The following is a 23,361-nucleotide window of genomic DNA, read 5'->3' as shown; positions in this document are numbered from 1 at the left end:
CACACCACCTCCCGGGAAGGATTTGCATCACACCACACCACCACACCACACCACCACACCATGCCAGCACGCAACACCTTATCATCATCACTCCACAAATACCTCCCCACGCCTTTCATTTACCCATTCTCATCACACCACACCACTCAGTATCCCACTAATACTTCCACACACGTTTCATTTATGCATTCACAGCACACCACATCACTCCTTACCAAACATGCACTTCCACACACCTTTCATTTACCTATTCACACCTGGTCACGGAAAACAGTAACAGGTTCTCACCTTTGTCTGCAGCTAACTGATAACATGTGTTTACTTTAGCGAGAGAACTGCAGGTAAGACTAATTAATAATTCTCAAACTACTAATTCTCAAACTACTATTACTTCTGAAAAAAAAAAAAAACTGTGTTGATACATAAACTGACAGATGAAAAAGAAAACACGACGATGAGTAAAAAAAATAAAAAGAAGAAAAAAAGGAAAGGTCGGAAAGACGAAGAATTCAAAAAGATGAAACTGAGAGATAGGAAGAGAGCAACATAGGAACCAGTTTAGGAGAGACAGAGAAACATGGGGAGGAAGAGAGGATAAAGACACGATGCTTTCTCGAGGGCTCCTTGCTACTGGGCTGGTTATTCATCAAGTTAAATAAGATCATGACAGGGCGTTTCTTTCCTATTTTTGGGGAGTTAGGAGAAGGGAGAGAGATGTGCACGTGTGTGTGTGTGTGTGTGTGTGTGTGTGTGTGTGTGTGTGTGTGTGTGGGTGTGGGTGTGGGTGTGGTGGGGTTACATGAGTATTTTTTTTCGTTTTTCTCTGTCTGTGTTTTCTTTTCCTTCGAGTCAAGTTAATAGCCTCAAGCTGATGCCCTTTTTGTCTCGTCTGTGGACCTTGATGTTTTCTTGATGGTGATTGTGTTGTGACTTGGAATGTAATTGCTCCATCTTCTGGGTCACCCCATCCCCCACCACACACACACAAACACACACTTTTTGGATCCCTCCTTTCTTCCTTCCTTAAATCTTATAACAATACATGAACATCAGGTTTTGCAATATAGAAATTCTTGTGCTTGTCATTTTATTCTGAGCGTCTCATAAGTTATGTTTTTATGATAAACTTGAATGCTTTTGACTACGATTGGCTTTGAGTGAAACCTATACATTGCTAGTAAACTCGAGGCACAAAGTCGTGGAGCCAGGGCATGTTTTGTTTTCACTCAACTTCCTGTCTTTGGTGGAGTAACTTATCAGCATGTAAAAGCTCCCATATGAAGGGCGGCGGTTGATTTATAGGAAGGGAATCAAGTAAAACAATTCACACCTTTCGGCTATGCGCTCCAAAAAAAATATAACTAAAATTCTATCTGGTGTTTTGCTCGTCCTTTTATTCTGAGTATCATGTATATTATGTTTTGATGATGAACTTGCATATTACGACTACGATTCCCATTAAGAGAAACCTACACATTGCTGGTAAGGGCGAGTGAGTGAGAAAGACTGGGTGTAGTACTGATGTTTGTACAGGAGAGGCAGGCCAGAGATAAAAAGGTAAAAGAAGAGAGTAATATCCGGTGCTTGAACAATGATGCTACAGCGAACAAGTCAGAGATAAAATGAAGCAAGATTACACAACTACTACCAATCTTCTGACCTTCGAGATAACAATGACTTATGCTTGGAGTGAAAAAATCTGGAGTATGATTAATTTCTCTTTTTATCTTTTATGTCGTGAGAATAAGAGAATGTTTGGCAGCGGTGTCGTTTGTGCGTTTGTTGTGTTTGCTCCTCCAGTTTATCACCCATGATGTCATCGTTCTCTTTCTTGCAATCCATTTGGTTTGTCCTTCGCATTCTCCTGTTTTCTGATGCTTTGTAATTGCTGTCATTTATCTATGTTTGCGCATAATCAAACGCTCACGCAAACTCTCTCTCTCTCTCTCTCTCTCTCTCTCTCTCTCTCTCTCTCTCTCTCTCTCTCTCTCCCTCCTTCCCAGAAACAGATTTTAGGACAGTCAAGGTCAAGAAGATCATTAACATCTGATACTTTAAACACACACACACACACACACACACACACACACACACATACACACACTCAGAAGTCAAGGCTAAGGAGGGCAAGGGGAAGAAGGAAAGCAAGAGTCACTAAGTACAGTAGGGGCTTAAGACGCAGAACTAACCAAACGATCGCTAATCTTACCCACGATAAGCTTCAGAAGGTAGGGAGACCGAGAGACGAAAGAGACGAAGAGGCGAAGAAAGATGAGGAGGGCTTCTAAACGCACAGAGCCACCGAAGATCTCAAAAGAACACCCGGCAACTTTCTCTCCCGGCACGCCTCCCTTTAGCTGGGTATATAAACCGTTGACTGCGCGCGTTCTTAGGGTTGTTGTTTGGGAGACGCGTAAGAAGCCGGAGGTGGATCGCTGGCTGCTCAGGAGACGCGCGTGTTGTGTTTACGGCTACGGAGGTTTTGTTGACAGTGTTCGTCGCGAGTCGTCTTCAACTGCCTTTCAGAATGCGAGTCTCACTGATCCTTCTGGCGTGTGTGTCGTGCGTGGTGGCCTTCCCTGCGTACTTCTTTCCCTATGGCAGTAAGTAGTAGTGTAGTTCTCTCTCTCTCTCTCTCTCTCTCTCTCTCTCTCTCTCTCTCTCTCTCTCTCTCTCTCAGCATCAAAAACATAAATTTCTCAACTTGTGTAATATTTAGTTAAAATTCTCAGCCAGCACTTAAGGACGTGATTTGTTTTTTTAATCATTCGAACACACACACACGCACACACACACACACACACACACACACACACACACACACACACACACTCGGTAATAACATGTTCTAAGTATTGTAAATTAATTCATGTCTAACTGTAATAGAGGCGCTATCTACGTGTACACTCGGTTCTAGGAATTGAGGTGCCACGCTAACCTTGCCGCTGACCTGACGAGGACTGGCGGTAGAGAGAGAGAGAGGGAGAGAGAGAGAGAGAGAGAGTCAAGGTTGGTATCATATGTAACAAGTGGCGGGTGGCGTGGTGGTGTCCTCCGTGATTACGTGCTGTGATGCATATCAGAATGGGAAGACGAGGAGTTGAATGGCTAACGCAAACACACACACACACACACACACACACACACATACGGAGAGCCGGTGGTTACGTGCGAGCAAGAGTGAACTTTCAGACGAACAACAACAACAACTAAACCATTTTCCGGTGCAGCTAAAAAAGGTGGTGGCGGTGACAAGTGACGCAGGTGGTGACTAACAAGCAGACACAAGCAGATACAAACATACACCGGCAGGTCTCCCCTCCTTGAACTTGTGCTAGGGAGAAGAGACGTTAAGAGCAAGATAAGAGGAGAATGAGGAGGGACACGTGTAGCTAGGTAATCTGTCTGTAGTGTGCCGGAATGGACTAGGAAAAGCACTTATCTTGACGCAACGCAGCTCGCTTATACGTGGAGGAGGAGAAGGAGGAGAAGGAAAGACTGAAAGGCACTTGTTAATCTTGCTTCATTTCAAGTCACCTTACGATCTGCTACATGTCTCGTATCGTTCCTTCTTGAATCACCTTCGTTCTCTTCTTCTTTCTCTTTCTCATTCTAAACTTCCTTGTCTTCTCGCTCTCTTTCTCCTTCTAAACTTCCTTCTTCATGTGTTCGTTCTCCTAAACCTTCTTCTCCTCTTCCTAAACATCATATTCCTCCTCCTCCTCCTCCTCCTCCTTCTCCTCCTCTTCCTCTTATCCTTCGTCTTCCTTCTCCTCTCACGTAAACCTCCTCTCTCTCCTCTTCGTCTTTGTCCTCCTTGTCTTCTTCGTCTTTCTTCTAAGCCTCATCCTCCTCTTCTTCCTTCTCTTTATCCTCGCCCGTTTCCTAAAACTCCTCCTCCTCATCATCTTCATCTTCATCCGCCCCCTAATCCTCCTCCTTCTATTCGTCCTCATCTTTGTTCCTTTAACATTCCTCTTCTACTCCTCCACATCCTCCTCTTCTTGCAACCCACATACATTTCAATCATTCTCGATTTGACTCGCTGTATAGTAACCTTTAATCTTTACGTTGTCGCGCGTCTCCTTCAACTTAGCACATTTAACACGGAGGAGAAACAATACACAAACAGGTAATACTCGTACAAACCTACCTGGGTAATCACAAATACCCACACCTGCGTTGGCCAGCGAGTTCCTATACCTGAAGGTCATCTGGTGTGAGTCTCAGCGTTCATGGCACACCTCTCACAGCCTCCCCCTGCCCATGACTCTCCCCCTGCACGTACCAAGAGCCCAAGCTACTCAATGAACCCACCGCTTGTAGCAGGTCTTGTGTTCGTATTTTTAAATGTCCTGCTCTCTCATCTGGACTAGTTTCAAAGGTCACGGAGGTTATTAGTCGCCTTTCAATAAGTATTTCCGTTACTGATGATGTAGAATGCGTGTTTAACTATCAAGTAAATCACGAAAACGCTCTTGAAGACGATGGTAATATTCACTATAACCTGTTGAAAGTGATCGAGATAGAACCAAGTGATGTTATGAATCCCAGGGTGTTTTCCTTGCTAAAGATGCAGAACTCGTGTTAAACTATCAAGTAAATCACGGAAACACCCTTGAAAGCCCTAATAACATTCACTATACCCTGTTGAAACTTAAAAGTGACCGGGATAGGGCGAAGTAACGTTTAGGAATCAGCACAGTCCTTGATAAGCTCCTGCAATGGTGTAGTGAGAGGGACGCAAACTCCTCCTCCTCCTCCTCCTCCTCCTCTTCTTCCTCCAGGTCAAAGCCAAGGCCGCCGCCCACCACCAGGCTACGTTACACGCCTGACACTTGACTCCCGGAGAAGAGTGAAAGTGTGTGGAGAGTGACAGGATCTTAACACACATCCTTTAGATCATTGATAGCTGTTTTTGTTCCCGCTGTTAACAATGGCAGTGGTGGTGGTGGTGGTGGTAGAGGCAGAGGGGAGGGTGGATACTCGGCACAAGTGAAAGTTCTTACCTGTAGCCCAATCAAGGGAGGTTCTGCGTCAGGTACACCGCCTCTGCTATCCCTTTAATTCGATGTTGCCTAGGCGGTGGTGGACAGGTGTGCTGGTTGGCTGGCTGGGGGCAGGTGGGTGAGGGCCGCGGGTACAAGTGGAAGGCTCTGATGCATGAAGGAAAGAAGGTACGATTAAATGTGCGTGTGTGTGTGTGTGTGTGTGTGTGTGTGTTTGATGCTATTATCGTCTCTCCTGTCTCTTCTTCTTCTTCTTCTATTACAATAACAATTAGCACCAACTACTACTACCACTACTACTACTACTACTATTATTACTACTACGATGACGACGACGACGACGACTACATTAGAATTACTGTCAAATCCTTTCATAAATTCAATGCGGTCTAAACATGATAAAAAAAGAAAGAAAGGGAGAAGGGGAAAATAAAAAACAGAGTTAAAAATCAGAGAGAGAGAGAGAGAGAGAGAGAGAGAGAGAGAGAGAGAGAGAGAGAGTGTGTGTGTGTGTGTGTGTGTGTGTGTGTGTGTGTGTGTGTGTGTGTGTGTGTGTGTACGACAGGATACATCTCTCCATCCACCGTAACCACCCTAAAAATTAATATTAAAAATAAAACAATATAAAATAAAATAAGCGAACAAGCAAACAAAAAAGAGGGATGAGGTTATTTTCCCAACCTCTAAAAAAATAATAATAAATAAATAAAGGATGAAACAAAATAAATAAATGAAATAAAGTGGAGTAGAAAAAAAAATGTTGTGAGGGGGAGGGGGTAAGGTGATCCAGCTGTAACAAGCTACAAGTCGGCAGTCGGGTGAAGGTCGTGCATGATTCACAGGAACTTCCGAAAAAACGGAGGTGCGTGAGAAGGTACTCGTGGGAACTCAGCGGTGACTCAGCGCCTCCTGAACTTTGGTGGTAGCGTCAGCACAGAATCTGATCCGCTGGCTGACATTTATTATTTTTTTCCTCTTCCTTTCTTTCCCTTCGTGTCCGGTTTTGTCATACATCCTCGTCCACTCACGCACACACACGCACGCATTTAGGTTCTGTCCTGTTCCGTCACGCATCAACTTCCATCATACACACACAGAAGCACTTTGTTTAGTTCTGTTCAGTCACACATCACCTTCTGTTCTAACGTGTTCCTTTACATTCTTATCGTCCAGAGTCAATGGAGAGTTTCAAAAGAAAATTAGGAAACAGGTAGGCATATTTTATACAGAAACTTCCACGTGTAGGCCTGGTGACTTCTTGCAGCTTCCCTCGTTTTCTTACATTCTAGTTTAATACCGATTCTGCTTCACCAATAGTAAGAGAAAAACAAACATCCGTGAAAAAACTGTTATCATCTACGTAGCCTCTAAAAACAGTTGTGTGAGAGAACAAAGCGTTGAAGAATAACATCCCTTGTCTATGATATTGGAGTCTTTACTATGTTCGTTCGTTTCTTGTAAGTGGAAAAGTGGGAGGTTTACTTGATCCTAGTCACGTTCAAGGTTTTCCTGCTACCTCAGCTTAGCAACGTTGGGGGGCATCTTTGTTTATGCGCTCCACGCCAGGAAGCAGCGTCGCCACCGCTCATTAGAAGGACACGGCTCTCCTAGCATCAAGAGAACCGAGCCTACTCAGATGGAGAAATAAAGCGCAATATAAGATGCATAATATGAAGGTTTTTTAGTTCGATGATGATGGAGGAGTAAAGCACGCAGAAGTCAATTAGCTTTCTATGCTTACTTCTGTTGTTTTACGTTTATCTTCAGTCCTAAGGAATTTGATCTGTTAAGAATCAATCGTCAGGTTTCGCAAGTGTCAGTAGTTCAGGAGAGGTGAGACTGAAGGAAAAAAATGCAGAAAGTTGAAGTGAACGTACGTAGGAGAACCAAGTGAAAGTAGAAAGAGCCAAGTAGCGCATTGTTTTTGTTTCGAGGGCGTCTTGTGTTTTGCGCCGCACTGTCATTATCTAACTACGAGTATTTCTCAACGATAAAAGCTAAAAAAGGCAAAGTATACCGCAGTGTTAAAGTACCGAGCGCGAGTCTTGTTTTACGCGGCACTGTCATTGCCTAGCTACGAGTATTTCCCAATGATAAAAGCTAAAAAGGTAAGGTGTACCGTAGTGTTTCATCATCGAGCGCGAGTCATTTGTTTTGCGCCGCACTGTCATTGCTTAACCACCTCTCACCGATAAAAGCTAAAGGCCAGGTGTAAATTTGCTTCTTGTTAGCGTAACGGTGAGGCAACGAGACCAAATAAGCTAATAAGAAGTACGATTACAAGACGTGTTGTCATGAAATTAGGCTTCTTACTCAGACCAATTATGCATTTCCTATTAACGTGAAGGTCGGACTCCATGCCATCACAATTGACTGCGCGTATTTGGAGTTACTAAGTCTGCACTCTTGCTAAGGATGCATGAGGCAGTCCTTGGGTTTAAAGAGCATATGATTTTTTTCCCCCGCTCAGAATAGCATGTAGTTTTTTTTTTTTTATTTCTATTCTTATTCTTATTATAATGTGAAGAGGTGGCTGAAGAACAAGAAAATATGTCTCAGAGTGGTTAGCAGTTAAGGAAAGATGTTATGAATATCAGTGAAAGGGTTTAGAATACGAACTTTAGTAGCTACGTCTTCACTACTGACTAAGCACGTGTGAATCAGTCCCCCCATGTCTAAACAGCTGACTTGGAACGTGAGTCAGTAGGTGCGAGGGAAAGCTAGGCTGTTTGTTTACCTCCGCCTGTCTGAGGGCCGGAGGGAAGAGGAGGGGGGGAGGGGGGTTAGTGAGTAAACCTTTCCCTCTACTCACAAACTCAGAACAGTGACTCGTATGAATTTGTGAATGGGTCTCTGCTTTTCCTCCTTACTGCGACTTAGAGTGTCTCAGAAGAGGGGTACAAAAGGCATGCGCGCAGATAAATACGTCAACCTATTTATTTATTTATTTAGTTAGTTAGTTAGATAATTATTTAGTTAGTTATTTAGTAATTTTTGTGGGATATCTTCCTATACTTAACTTTTTTTGGGGGAAAGACATATTGAGATTATTTTTTCCTATCACTTTTTTGTGTCTATGAGCCCGTTGTTTCGTTAAATATGTGATATAATCTAATATACGAGTACACGGTTCACTTCTTTTCTTCCTCTCCCTCCTCTTCCTCTTCCTCCTCCTCCTCTTCCTCCTTCTTCTCCTTCCTCCTTCTTTTCCTTCCTCCTTCTGCTTCTCATCACTATAAACCTCTCCCTCAATGACACGTGAAATGAGCAATTCAATTGTCCTAAACAAGGCAACTTATGGTAAAATCTCTGGTGTTAGATTTTCAATTACACGCATTCTGAACCTCAATGATGCGTGGAACAGCAGCGCGTCCACGTGTATGTGAGTGTGTCTGTGTGTGTGTAAGCATTGCCCCTACCGGTGAGTCACATAGCGAGAGTTAAATGATACCTTTGACGAGGAAAAAAACCGTGGGAAGTGTTTGAAAGAACGATGGTTGGCTGGGTGGGCGACTAACTAGCGAGGAAGCGACGGACAAGACAGCTGATTATGTGTGTAAAGGGATCCGATACCATTAAGAAAGATTAGATCGTTTATACATCGGGTTGCATTCTGCTGAAACCAACCCCCCCCCAACATACAGACACCACACACACACACACACACACACACACGTCAAGAAAAACAAGGTAGTGTCTGGTGATCAAGGACAGGTTAATGCATTTTTATAATCATCTCTCTCTCTCTCTCTCTCTCTCTCTCTCTCTCTCTCTCTCTCTCTTATATTTAAGTGTGTGTGTATGTGTGTGTTTGTATTTTTGCCAGGCAGGGTAGTGCGCATGCTCCCTATGACGTGTGATGGCGCCGCGCTCTTTTCCGCAAATAATTGATAGTTTCTGTATTTCTGGCCAATGACAGGCCAAGGCAGCAGCACGTGACCCTGTAAACAGGCGGGAACTGTCTTCAAGCACAAGGTAGACTTTAAAGCACAAGGTGGACTGTAAAATTATTTATAGCCCTGTTAAAAGTTGAGATTTGAACTTTTTTTTCTTTATTTCTCTATTTCAGCGTATAACAAATTTCAGATTGTTTTGAAAAAATAGTTCATATTTTTTAAAGTGGTTTTTTATTCTTGTTAATCAAAATGGATGGACTTTGCAATGGTTTCTAGATGTGTTTATGTTCCAACACTTTTCTTTACACTTTTATGTTTCATTTACTTACTTCTGGTTCTAAGTAACTTTTAATTGTTTGAAAAGATAGTTCATATTTTTTTTAAAGTAGTTTAATTCTTGTAAAATCAATATGGGCAGACTTTTCAGTGGTTTTAAAGGTGTCAAAATTCCCAACGGTTTTTCCATATTTCATTTTGTTATTTCTTTAATACTACACAGGCTGGAGATGTTATGATAGTGTGGGTTTTCATTAAACTACATGGCAAGTCAGAATATACAAGGCATTCAAGCCTAGCTCCATTTTTTCTAGGGGTCAATTTCAAAATGAAATACGTTATGTAGGAAACGTGACGTCATCAGCCGTGACGTCATCATGGTCCTGAGACCTCGCTGCCTTCAGGGGTTTCTATATATGCAGTGTGTGTGTGTGTGTGTGTGTGTGTGTTGCCCTGTCTTTCATTGTACAGATGGTGGTGATTGTGTGTGTGTGTCTTGCCCCATCTTTCATTGTACAGGTGGTGATGGAGTATGTGTGTGTGTTGCTGTCTTTCATTGTACAGATGGTGGTGGTGGTGTGTGTGTGTGTGTGTGTGTGTGTGTGTGTGTGTGTGTGTGTGTGTGTGTGTGTGTGTGTGTGTGTGTGTGTGTGTGTGTGTGATCCACATGCCGCCTTCACAGAGCCTGTAGTTAAGACATCACAGTCTAGAGGCATTTTGTGGACTAAGTGATTTGGCTAGCAAGTGTCTCGAGCACCAAATGTCCTGAAGCCTATTTGCACTCAGGCCAATCTGTCTTGAGGATCATCTGACCTGAGGCCTATATAACCTGAGTGCCATGCGCCCCAGTACCAAGTGACTAGCTCCCTCTTCGCTTCCTCTTCCTTCTTTCCTGCTCTCGTGAAATACTGAATACCACCAACCTTTAATCCTTCACTTGCACCTTCCTCCAGGGCTCAGTTAATGAAAATACTTCAGATGCACGGCAGCGTTAAAATGTCACGTGAAGAATGCTGGCTAAGGAAATTACATAGTGTCTCTTTCTTGCCCCGTGTTGGTATAATGAGGCATGACTTACTGTTTATTAAATGTGAGAGTTTATAAATGTGAAACTGTATCCATTCGTGTATTTAATTTTTTTAGTCGTCTGCTTTTTTTTAATAGATGGAACATAAGATAAAGATATAAGGGAAGTTGCAAGAAGCCATTAAGTCTATACGTGGCAGTCCCTGGAATAGAGGATATATATAAGTGGAAGTTGAGGGAGGCCTTTATTTAGCGGTGGAATGATTGAAGTTGATAATAGGGAGAAATTATGATATTTGTTAACCTATCTATATCTGTCTTTTTATTTGTCTCTTTGTTTCTGTGTCTTAGTCGGTATGTCTGTCTGGCTTCATCTCTGTCTATCCGTCTGTCTCTCTGCTTCCCTGTTAGTTAGTCGGTATGTCTGTTTATCATTATCTTTGTCAATATGTCTGTCTCTATTCTTCTGTTTGTTTGTGGATATGTCTGTTTATTTCCGTGTTAGTCGGCATGTGTCTTTTTTCTTCTGTCTATCCATCTGTATCTTTGCTTCTTGTTAGTTAGTCATTATGCCTGCCTGTCTTCACCTCTGTCTATCCTTCTTTCTACTTCCGTATCAGTTAACTGCCATGTCCTTCTATCGATCAGTTCTGTCTGGCTATATCTCTTTCTCCATGTCAGTCGGTATATTTGTCTTCACCTCTGTCTGTCTGCCTATCTTGACCCCCGTCTACCCGTCTGTCTTTATTTCCTTATATCTCTTGTTTCCATGTCAGTTAGTTGGTATATCTATCTTCACCTCTATCTGTCTGCCTATCTTCACCTCCGTCTAGCCGTCTGTCTTTCTGTTTCCTTATCAGGTAGTCAATGTGTCCTTCTATCGATCAGTTTATGTCTACCCGTACGGAAGTGTGACAGATCTAGTTTAGCTTGTTGCGAGTGTGCTCTGTACAGGTCACGGACACCCACCACTACCACCACCGCCATCACCGCCACTGACTGTCTCACGTCCTACTTTGCTGCCATGCATCTAATTACTCATGTAGTTACTCGTGCAGTGTGACGTAAACTCTGCTAGGAATTTCTAACCCTGACGTTTCCTGCCGCTGGTGTAAACTCACTATGTATTTTGTTTTCCGTTTTTTCTTTTCCGCTAACTTTTCCTCTATCTTTCTTTCTTTCTTTATTTGTTTATAGACCTATTTTTCTTAAGGAACAGCATATTTGCGGACTTTTTCCCTATCTTTTTTTTATATTTCAGTTTAATTTTATCTTATTTTCTTTCTTTATTTATAGACTCGTATTCTTAAATGCTTTGTTCTCTCATAAGGGATATTTTCAAGCACCAGAAAGATGACTGGCTGGGTTTTCATACGTGTTTCATCCACCAGTACACAATGCTTCATGAATTATCGTTAGAATCATGAAAACACCCTTGAAAATTCTGTTGAACGTTGTCGCCATGGGATGCTGGAAACGTTAAGGAATACTGTACCTGAAATCTTTGTCTTAATAACTCAGCAGTCTTACGTTTAGTGTCAATAATGTATTCTTGGTATAATTATACTAACAAATGTGGTAGTTCGTGGCCGGATGACGTCCATCCTGCAATATTACGACATCCTCTTTGTATAAATGTATGAGGATCGCTATCTTGCTTTCCTGTGGCACTATTCAGATCACATTGTCCCTTATCAGATTACCTCACTGGATAAGACTCTCTCTCTCTCTCTCTCTCTCTCTCTCTCTCTCTCTCTCTCTCTCTCTCTCTCTCTCCGTTCCTTTCAAATATATTGGCATTTCACTCTACCACATCAATATCAAGGTGAATAATACTCCGCTAGTTTACAATACGCGTACCTCAAGGGCGCTAAGCTTGTGGGTGTGACGCTATGCACTTGTTTGTTTGCTTACGTGCCTCACATCCTGTCTGTCAGTCTGCCTGCCTGCCAGCCTACCCGGGGGGGCACTAAGCAAGTTTTCAAGGTTAACGCTTTTATTTTTTTTCTGTATTTTTTCCTTTACCCCAATGCGTATATATGTGTGTGTGTGTGTGTGTGTGTGTGTGTGTGTGTTCATAACGACCTTGAAAGAGAATATATTTGTCCAGTAGTGAAATCATATATAGGTTAGTGATGATGTCCATGATGATGACAATGACGATGAAGATGGTGACAATGACAATGATGATAGTGATGGTGATGATAATGATGGTAATGACGCCTTACAGATTCCCAAGAAGTGAGTTGGGTTCGGCGCGTGTTGGACTGCCCTGAGCTGCTTTACGGTTCCTACGAATCCTACAAGTGAGTGTTTCCTGTGTTTCAGTCAGTCTTTCTTACCTTGAGTGGACAGGTAAGGGTTGGTGGTTCGATTCGTCTTTCATTACCTTCCCTTCCTCTTTTTCTCTTGTCTCCTCTTTGATTTTTCTCTTTTCCCTTTCATTCACTTATGTTCCTTTCCTCTTCCTTTTCTTCTATTCATTCTTCTCACCTCCTTTTCCTCTCCTGTTCCCTTCCTCCTTCTTGATTTCTCATCTCAAATCTTCCTTTCCATTTTTTGTTCCATGACGTAATTTCCATATTAAATCCCTCTTTACTACTCTTTATGGCCCTCTTCCCTTCCTATCCCCTCTCTTTTCTCCCTCACCACGTTCCCTATAACTCTTTTCTTTGTATCACTCCCCACGTTCTTTCAGTATCTCTCTTTGCATTACACTGCTTCCAAACCTTGAGGTACAGTAAGTCCTGATCACCTGAGCTGTGTTGTAACAAGGTTTTTTTTTTCCTCATCCACTCGCACCTGGAGGTCCGTCATTTATGCACCTCATTACTTCTGTTACCTAACGAAGACAGGTAAGGATAACGAGCTAGGCGTTCTTGGTAATGCTTGATGGTGGTGGTGGTGGTGTGAATGTTGTTTGTGGTGGTGGTGGTGGTGTTAGTGAAAGTGGCAGTGGTGATGAGGGTGATGATGCTGTTCTTGGTGGTGATTGCGAAAGTTGTAAGGTGGTGATGGTGATGATACGAAGATTGTGCAATATGCCTAGATAGTTACGCTATGAGTGATGAAATAGTGATAATGTTGATAGTACAGATAGTGATGGAAATGATAATGATGTTATAGGAAAGATTAGTCACAATACTTTAAACTTCCTCTTCCTCTTCTTGCTCCTGCACCTCATAACCCTTCGCTCCCGCATCCTCCGGCTAGATGGCCCATGACTGACGAAATAACACACTGCAACATCCACATTCCTTCAGTGCCTCCACCCTTCCACCTCTCCACCAATCCCTTCTCTCTCCTAGGTCTCGCATTTTCTGTCCTGCATCGTAGATCATGTACTTGTAGTCCAGCTTATCACAAACAGCTTAAGGATCTACATACTTGTGCTGCGGTTCGTTCTTCCTTTTCTTTGTGTGTGTGATTATTTCTGTGTTCCTCTGACAGCCAAAACGTCTCTCTCTGTCTCTTTACATCATTATTATCAGCATTAACAAGCCACATTCACGTTCATTTCGCTATTTACCCTTCCTCATATTCGACCTTTCATCACATTCATTCCACTTTTCCTTAAAGAACATTACCTAAACTTTCCTCGTATACCTTCCTTCCTAAAACTGACATTCCTTGACATTTCTCTTTCCTCGACAAGTTTTCCTCACGAACCTTCTTTAATTAAACAAACTCTACCTTCATATTTTAGTCCTAAACAGATATTCCCTGATATACCCCATTCCTCAGCAAACTTCCCTCATTCACTTTCCTTAAATTAACATTGTCTAATATTTCACGCTTCCAAAACAAACTTCTTTCATGTACCATTCTTAAACAAACTCCCCTCTCATATTCCACTCTCCCTAAACACACCGCGTCAGGCCACACACGCACCCAATGCCTCACATCACCTTGCCACACCTCAGAAACGCCCCGGAACCCTCGCCTTGTGTAACAGCTGGAACGAGGAGGGAAAAACCATCCGCGCTATTAAACAGTGTTGCAGTACAATGCGTAAAGGCAACTCACTGATGAAATAGTATTGTACCTTAACCTTCCTATTCCACTGAACTCTTCCCTTCCTCCCGGACACACGCCGTCTTTCTGACCACTCATTCTTACCTGCCCTTCCCTCACACGCCCTGCCCTTCGAGTTAAGATTCTATTTATTATTTCCCATCTCCTGGAAGATGTATTAGTGCTGTATCCTCTTTATCTTTCTTCTATACCTCCCATTCCTCACCCCTTCCTAGTCTTGAAACTCCTTTCTGATGGAGATGTGACCGTGCCCCTATGCTTTCCTCCTCTCCATCCATTTTTTTTTTTTCGCAGTAAATTGATAAAAAAAAACTGTTCTCCATCATAACCGAGTAAAATAATCCAGTTACCTCTATTTTTTTTATTAGTTAATAAAATATAATTCCAACTTTTTTCCTGCCTTAACTACCAGGAAATCTAGCTGTCCCCATTATTTTCACCATAATTCAGTAAAATATTCCAGATTCATCCTTTTTCCATTATAATTATATCAGAAAATTTAATCGTTTATTTCTAAACCATAAATCAATTCCACAACTTTTTTTTTTCTCTCCTTTTTCCCCAACATTCAGTTAAACGACTCCCATTTTCCTCCATTTTCGCCATACCTCAATCATGCAACGTTCTTTTTCTCCTTTTTCCACCACAACTTAACCAGAAAACGCTCTTCTTCAACACCCTCTGAACTGTTACTTTAGCTAATATCTCCCACCCCCACCAGATGTCGTTCGAGGAGGGAGAGACGCCCCCAACAGGGCCACCCGCAGCTGACAGTGCTGGAGATCGTGGAGCCGGAGTCAGGACGTATTAGTGTACACGAGGACGAGCACGCGGGGACCTTCGCCATCAGAGTGCCACACCAGGCCAAACTTGTCACGCCCAAGTGCAAACCTCACGAGATTTACGTTGGTGAACTGGACATGTAAGTTGACGGAGTGATTCCTCTTCCAACTCTCCTTTACCTTTCTATTTTGATATCTGTGGTTTTGACCCTTTCACTGTCGTCTCTCTCGGTCGTCTTTTCTTAATACTTAAATCACTACGATAAATTGTTTGGATGGATACAAAGAGGGAACATGATGAGTGGTTCATTTAATTTTAACTAACCAATAGAAATACGCTTTTAAGATATTGCAGTACGAAAAAAAATGTGTTAAAAGTTGAAGATGGTGATGTTGATGGGAAAGGTTGACAAACAGTGAAAGGGTTAATTGTAAACGGACATTGTGAGGTGTTCCCAAATGCCACAACCAAAGTCCTTCGTTAGGAGGAGAGATACTAGATATACAAGATCCATGACAGACAGATCATTTTGACCATTTTTACAAGTCACTCAGAAAGGAGATGAGAAGTAAAAGCAATATCGAAGGAGAGAGAAAGTAAAGAGAGAGAAAAAAAGATGTTAAAACTTATTTCCAGAGTTTCTAATACACTATAAAACCAATGGCAAGAGGATTATCTCACATGAAAGTCAGGAGAAAAAGAGAGAGAGGAGAGAACAAGAGTCAGCAGCAAGAAAACACTATGCCCCACAAACACACGGTGAATGACCTCGCCTTGCACGTTAACAGTATTAAAGTCAACCTGTTTTTGCTCACTCGACTTAACGTGACGTGGCAACCGTACATATAGTGACGCTTTCAACCTTATTCTTACCATCACAACTCTTACAGCTGTGTCGAGGCGGAGGAGCATCTGGTGAGGCCTAAAGTGACGGACAGCAAGCGGGGACAGGAGAAGCAGAAGGAGGACAAGAAGGAGCCGGTCAGAGTGCTTGAGGTGGGCGAGTACGAGAAGAAAAAGTGCGGCCCTGGGGAGATCTGGGTGCCTGAGGTGGATGCTTGTCTAGACAGGAACCCGCCGCCGCCCCTTGAGCCTGAGGACAGTCCGCCAAAATCCCAGCGACTCAAGAAACATGGGTACTAGAGAGAGAGGGAGATGGAGAGGGAGAGGGAGAGGGAAAGGGGGAGACGTGTTGGGTTAAAGGAAAGGTATAACTTGGTGCAATAATTTAGCGTCCCAACACGATACTTTCTCCTTTCCTTCTTACCTGCAGCCTCTCCCTCAACTCTTTCTCAGCTCCCCACCTCTTGCTGCAGGCGCTCATTACCATAGAGAGCTGAAGGTAGTGTGTGTGTGTGTGTGTGTGTGTGTGTGTGTGTGTGTGTGAGGAACAGATGTTAGCTCTATATTTATTTATTCTTGCCTTGCCTAACTCTTCGTGTCATAATGATCTATTCAAATGATATGCTACTCGAAAGTCAACCATGAGATGAATTGCTATATGTAAGCTTTATTTTATTTTATTTTTTTCTTCTCTGGTTGTCATTCGTTGTATTTTGCCTATGTATATTCTTCTCTAGTTTTTCTTTTGATATTGTATACATGTGTTTTTTTTTTCTTTGTTATTTTGTCAACATGCACGTCTTCTCTTTATCTCATAATTTAAACCTATTTTTCTATTGCTTCCATACATATGTACTATACCTATATATAGTTGCCAATGACTAAGTTAATTTTTATACCTATGATGACAATAAACACAAAAGACGAAAAATATATACAAACAAAGAATAAATGTAACATGACAATACATTACAATAAAATACAATACAACACAAGCTGCGTTTGTAACATAAGTACAGTACACACATCTCAATCTAAGAAAACCATAAAGAATGTATTACTTAATAAAAATGCAAACATCCTAATGCCTGTTCTCTCGTCACTCCACCTTGCCTGACCTCGCCTTGCCCTTCAAAGCACCACCAAGCTAAGGGGGTAACGTGTGACCTCGGCAAGTCCATGTAAGTAACTATTTACATATACCAATGCGATGGGGTCTTATTATAGATGCACTGAGCCGAGTGACGCGGAGGCATAGAGTGAAGACGTGGAGGTACAAAGTTAATGGGCAGGGGAAGGTATGCAGGGCGGTAAGGGAAGAACTGAGTGAGGAATAGAGAAAGGGACATGAGTAAAGATAGGTAAGGTTAGATTAGACACAGAGAGGGACTGGTGGGTGTAGGGAGTGGTGTGGCGAGAGACAGGCTGAGGGAGGAACTGGTGTGGTGAAAGACAGACTGAGGGAGGAACTGGTGTGGTGAGAAATAGACTTGAGGGAAGGCGTGGAGAGGTGAGAGAAAGACTGAGGGAAACGAGTGGTGTGGTGACAGACAGACTTGTGAGAGGAAAGTGGTGAAGGGATGGCAGACAGACTGGTTTGGTGAGGGGATGGCAGAGAGTAGAAAATGGTAGTGGAAGAACAGAACAGATGGAGAGGCAGAGGAAAGGAGTGGGAAGACATGATGGGTGAGTGCCTGGCATGCCTGGGAGTAATGTTATAGAAAATGAGTTTAAGGGGTAACGCTTGTAAAATCCATGAATGTCCACTATCCTCGTTACTTGAATCTCCTTTTAACATGTTCTCTACTCCTATTTTCTTTTTGGGAGCAGGATTATGAACGGATCTCTTCTTATTCTAATTACTTTTTCCCTTCGTCGAGTTTAATGATATAAAAAGAAAACTACACTTGTATTTTCTTTCACAATAGACACAAATAATCCTTCCATCGTAATATACTAAATTCACTAGTTATTACCAGAGAAAAGGGCGGAGAAGTATGTGTGTGTGTGTGTTTGTGTGTGTGACAATAGGACATATTTTGTGGAAAGTTATATGTACGTTTCCTGTGAGTCGTTGAACACCCGTCACATGTTTCGCTTCCCCACGCGTCACACCTGCACCGCCGCTGACTCAGGCTCCTGTTGCCCGCCCGCCGATCTAGTTAGTACCAGACACCGGGTCACACGCACGAGAAAACAAGAAGCAGAACATTTGAAATATCACACCAGAACTATTGAAATTTCACACATTCAAAGACTCTTAGTTTCTGAACGATCTAATGTCAAGAACAACTGAAATCTCACTCATATAAAGACTCTTATACTCTAATAACTGAACGATGAAAGTCACTCATAAAGGAAAAAAAGAAAAAAAAAAAAAACGTAGATTTATCTATTATGATTGCTATGTGTTTCCGTCAAGTTTAAACGACTTGAGCACTTACCAAGAACTGAGAGTAAGGCAACAAAGAATAGTAAAGGAAGGAAATAAAAGAAAAAAAAAGGATAGAAAGAGAAAGACAGACAGATATTAATAAAACGGTCCAGTGTTAGTTCAGAGAGGGACAACCTGACTGACCATTCCTCTTTAGCATCTACAGTTTTTATTCCCCTTTGTAAAATCATTTACAGTTACTTAGATTACGGTAACACGCGCCATACCCTCATTAGCAATCAGAGTTAAGAAAAAGTACAAAGAACAGACGACAGCACTGCACTCTGGCCTTTGAACAACGAACTTATTTTAAGATGGACATGAAACTCAAGCCTCGCACAGTTCATAGGACACGAAAGCACCTGACAGCTCGTGCAAGGACGAAGTAAAGATGAAAGGCAGCACAGAATCCCGCCACTTGGCTCTTTTTCTTCCCTCTATAGCCAAGGAGACTCGGGACCCGGGACTAGATCTTGTTTACTGTTCGATCCTGTGTGTTCAGCTTGTATGGTTTCCTGGAGCGTGGCTGGACATAATCATAATTATTGTTAAGGTTTAATGTGCATAGAGGAGACAAACCAATGACTACAAAAAACTGAAAAAGACTCCTCATAAATTAGGATACCGTAATCTTTTGGGACTAGCACCTTCTCTGGGTCTTTTTTTTTTTCTTTTTTATACTTATAACTTTTTTTGTTGCCCTGGACTATAGCCTATCTTACTTAAAAAAAAAAGTTTGTATTGTTCACTTATTCTTTAATATGAGCAACTGTGGACGACAATATGAAGCCAGAATAAAACAACAATAGATTATGAAATTCTAAGGATATGATGACGTGCTGACTGGTGCTGACTGAATTCAAATGAAGGTAATCAGTTTTCATGTTAATCTACAGTCCCGTGCGTTTCCGTCCTTTCCTTAAACACACGTGAGAACGGATGTGTAGTGAGTAACGTTGTCCTTCTTTTATATTTCTTTGACTTTTTTTTATAACAATCCGTTCATCTTATCCTATTGTGTTGCTATTCTGGGTTTAACTGGCTGGTGGTACTAACTTCAGTACACAGACCATGTAGTACCCTCATACGTTTCCGCGTCTTATCTTGACTACTTTTTAACATTGAAAGTTTGACAAGGATTCTGCACGACCACTGAAAAAAAAAAAAAAAAATGAGAACCCGATTAATTATCTTTGTGACCTTTTGAAAATAGTTCTGATGAGAGGACAAAACGTTTTAAAATACAAGCTCGGGTTTAGTTTAATCCCGTAACGGGCTATTGTTGTTGTTATTATTGTTCGTGCCGTATTTTATTAATCTACTCATTTATTTATTCGTTTATCTATTCATTATTATTTATTTTACTTGATTCAACAAACCTTTACGCTGTACCACTTGTTATCTCATTGCAAACATGTCGGGAGAGAAAACTGTGTTGACTCATGTCCCGTCTTCACACTGGGTTCTCATGAAGATTATTTTCAGAGGCCAAGGAGATGATTGGACACATTCTCGAGCGTGTTTGCCCACTGATGATGCAGAATCCTTTTTTAAACTATCACGGAAATCATGCAATAGCCTTGAAAACCCTAATCACTTACTGTAAAGTCTCTTAATTAGCTCAAAACCGTTATGGTCGTCTTTTGTCACCATTGAGGTCACTGAACTACGTATCAAAGAGACTGTAGTGTATAAAATTTATTTTTTCTTAAAGTTGTAGAGTATGGTGTTTGTATGAGGTGAATGAGGCGACAGACGAATGAATGAGTGAACGAGTGCAACGGTGTGTGTGTGTGTGTGTGTGTGTGTGTGCTGTATTGTGTGACTCAAATGTGGATGAACCTGTTTCATTATCAGTGATTTCGTCAATATAAGAATGCGGTTGCCTAATACTATGTCACAGTTAGCCACATCCACCCTAAGCTTCAAGGTCAGGGAGAGAGGAGAGTAGAGAGGACAGACAAAAAAACTCGCTGGGTTTTACCCTTTCGACTGAACATCCTTTGCCTTGTCCCTTACTTCTTTCCTTAGGCTTATTTCTGAGCTTCCTTTGGTCTACCTGTACACTGAGCTAAGATTACCCGTTGAAAAATGACAGCACTTGATTCTGTAGGAAATCTTCAAGCTATATTATCTTCGTCAGTATGTATGGGATCTTCTGAATAACCTTCATCTTAGTTTTTACGGATGTCTAATACTTAAATAAATTGAAAAGAAGCTACCTGCACGAATTGGAAAGAAGCTCTCACCACCTAGACGAATTGAAGGGAAGCTCTCCTTATACCTAAAGGAAATGAAAAGAAGCTCTACTTATCTCTAAATAAAATTAGATGAGACTTTACTTACATCTAAACAAATTAAAAAAACAAACTCTCCTTACATCTAAACGAATTAAAAACAAACTCTTCTCATCAAAAGAAAATTATAAGAAGCTCTCCTCTTAATTATGCTAACGAAATCAAAGGAACATCTTCATTCTGACAAAATAGCAAAGAATCTCTCCTTATATCTACGCGAATTAAAAAGAAATTATCCTTATAATATAAACGAAATAAAAAAATAAAAAAAAACTTTGCTTATTTACGCGAACTGAGTGTTGGAGAGAGTGAAAGCAGGGTTGGTGCGTATGTGGGTGATGGTCTCCTGCGCCTGAATACTAATGAGTCAGGACAGAAACTTGTTTAGGATTCGGTGCATACCCTCGGGCTGATGATGTTCAGGGAAATCCCCCCCTTGACTGTTTATGTTGACGTAATGGTGGTGGTAGTGGTGGTGGTGGTGGTGGTGGTGATGACTTTAGATCTGGCGAATGATGAGTAATTTTGCTAAACTTATTTGCTAATTTTACTTGCTTTACTTTATTGAGTAGCTTAATTAGTCAAGCATTTGATTACTTTATTACCTTGTTTTGTTGTTTTGTTTGCTTGTTTCTTCCTTTTCTTCAGTTCAGTCTTCTTTTTTCCTTTCTTTCTTTTCTCCTTCTCTTTCTTCCTTTTTTTTTCTCCTCTCTTTCACTTAACTCTTCTCACTTTCTTACTCTACTTAATTTACTTACTTATCCATTCATTTATTTATTTTTTATTCGCTTTAAGTCTAATATTAACTGCACAAATCTCTTTTATTATGATGTTAATATTCTATCAACAACAACGACAACAGCAACAACTAAGAACAAAAGAGAAATAGCAAAACTTCTGAAACAATAAACAGAACAGAACGTCTGCCATGATAAATAGAATGTTTTGATGCTTAATATTTGCCACATGTGTTCTCTGCCTGTCTCGCCGCTCCCTTTTCGGTTGCAGTTACAAGGAAGATTACTGGGGATAAATTTACATGCAGCGCACGTCAGCTTATAAGCAGGTTCTCTGACGCGAAGCTCCAGGATTTGTGCATTGGTTGATTTCCGTCCTTGAGTCAAGTGTTTAAATCCTTTCCTTGCTATTTGGTACACCTTTCCTTTCTAACTAACCACCCTGGAACATCTTTTCTTGTTCTACAGCTACCTCCAAACATCGTACTGGCTAGAAATTGCAAAATCTACTCTTTTTATGACTTTTTTTTTTTTTTTGTGTGTGTGTGTGGGTGTAAAGATTCCATACATTGCTCCTAGTACTTTAAATTGTTGCATCTCGTAATGAAAGGGTAACATGTTTGTGTCTTCCGTGTAATCTTCTTCCTATCTGCCACGTATAGGTATTCTGGGTTCTTGCAGCTTCTCTAAGTTCTTGTGTTTTTGTACTTGCCAAGACACGCCTCCTTATTTGACACGTATTTAGTGAAAGTAGCTTGTAAATCACTATAACTTTTCCCGTGATTGGTAAATACACTGAATAATCAAAATGTTAGTGTCGAGGCCTCATGGAGCTTTAAAAGATCAGACAAATTTATGAATGAGGAGGATAGATGGGGAAAAAAAAAGTAGCTAGGTTTCATACTGGGACTGCCACGTTCCCTAATCTTATGTTACTATGTTCTAATGATAGCTATGCATTCTAATTATGAGAACTTCCTCTTAAAGTAATGATGTGAAACTAGCAATCAGTGTGTCCCCGCTTTCTTTATACTTTCTCCACAGATTATAACGTCACAATTATCAGTTTGTAATATATTTGTGTGTGTGTGTGTGTGTGTGTGTGTTAACCTCATTTACAAATACAAAGAACCAGCCCGCGTTTTCTCTTAGTTCCTTATATATCGAATACCTTTCCTTTATATGACCTTAATCAGTCAATCTCCCACTAAGAAGAGAATAACAAATCTAATCGCTTCACAATTCATGAACCTTTACTTTCACTTGCACTTTCTACTGACGAGACGAAAGGGAAGGATTCACTCGTACACTTGCAGGGACAAAGTATACGAGGAACCAAACAGAGAAAGTTCTTAGTTTCCCCTGCGGTACACCAGTCATCAGCCTTCACTTTTACACTTTGGACTTCTATTGCCGACACAAGAAGTAAAAGTTCACTGCATAAGTTTGGCTTACTCGCAAACTTGCAGCGACGGAGAACAAAAGGAGCAAAGTTTCAAACAGAGAAGGTTCCTAGGTCCCCACTGCGGTACACTAATCAACAGTCTTCACATATACTTTGAACTTCTATCGAGAAGTACATGTTCACTAAGTCTGTACTCGTAAACTTCTAACGACGAAGAACAACAGAATCAAACAGAGAAGGTCACTAGTTTCCCCTTGCGGTAAACCCCATGATGAAGTGACCTGGTTCGTGAAAGGATCTTATTATTCCATGTCCGCTCGTTGAGTATTTGTTGACGTTTGTTTACATCAGCTTAAGTGATGAGTGACGATATAAGTCCCAACTTTGTATTTTTAAAAACTGATTCTGTAATTCCCACCTTCGTATTATGAAATACTTTAATCTCTCCCAAGAACTGTTTCCAAAGACTATAGGGATGATAAGACTGGTTTTTGTGGTTGCTTTTCCCAATGATGGTACAGGATCCTTGTTAAAACCATCACTAGAATCAGGAAAATATGCTTGGAAGCTACACTATAAACTGTTCGAAGTAGTGTAGATGAAGCACCGAAAAGTTTGAA

The 23,361-nt window shown here is 41.3% G+C and overlaps 1 protein-coding gene across 1 annotated transcript; it reads left to right on the top strand.

The window, feature by feature from the left end:
• The first annotated feature begins 2,388 nt into the window (after window positions 1–2,388).
• LOC135109262 (uncharacterized) lies at window positions 2,389–16,950 on the top strand. The gene is made up of 4 exons (XM_064020530.1): window positions 2,389–2,603; window positions 12,438–12,513; window positions 14,964–15,164; window positions 15,916–16,950. Exons 1-4 carry the CDS (start codon window positions 2,528–2,530, stop codon window positions 16,166–16,168), a joined length of 606 nt encoding a protein of 201 aa, XP_063876600.1. The 5' UTR covers window positions 2,389–2,527; the 3' UTR covers window positions 16,169–16,950.
• The last annotated feature ends 6,411 nt before the right edge of the window (window positions 16,951–23,361 follow it).

The sequence above is a fragment of the Scylla paramamosain genome, chromosome 18 (assembly GCF_035594125.1).
Source record: "Scylla paramamosain isolate STU-SP2022 chromosome 18, ASM3559412v1, whole genome shotgun sequence".
Taxonomy (NCBI): Eukaryota; Metazoa; Arthropoda; class Malacostraca; order Decapoda; family Portunidae; genus Scylla; species Scylla paramamosain.
This window is presented reverse-complemented; position numbering and strand designations above follow the sequence as displayed.

What these genes read in the sequence shown, in the direction of transcription:
- LOC135109262 (XM_064020530.1), top strand. Translation starts at nt 2,528, where the DNA reads ATGCGAGTCTCACTGATCCTTCTGGCGTGTGTGTCGTGCGTGGTGGCC. An exon ending in GTACTTCTTTCCCTATGGCA is followed by an intron (nt 2,604 to 12,437) that starts GTAAGTAGTAGT and finishes GACGCCTTACAG; the next exon opens with ATTCCCAAGAAGTGAGTTGG. An exon ending in TACGTTGGTGAACTGGACAT is followed by an intron (nt 15,165 to 15,915) that starts GTAAGTTGACGG and finishes CAACTCTTACAG; the next exon opens with CTGTGTCGAGGCGGAGGAGC.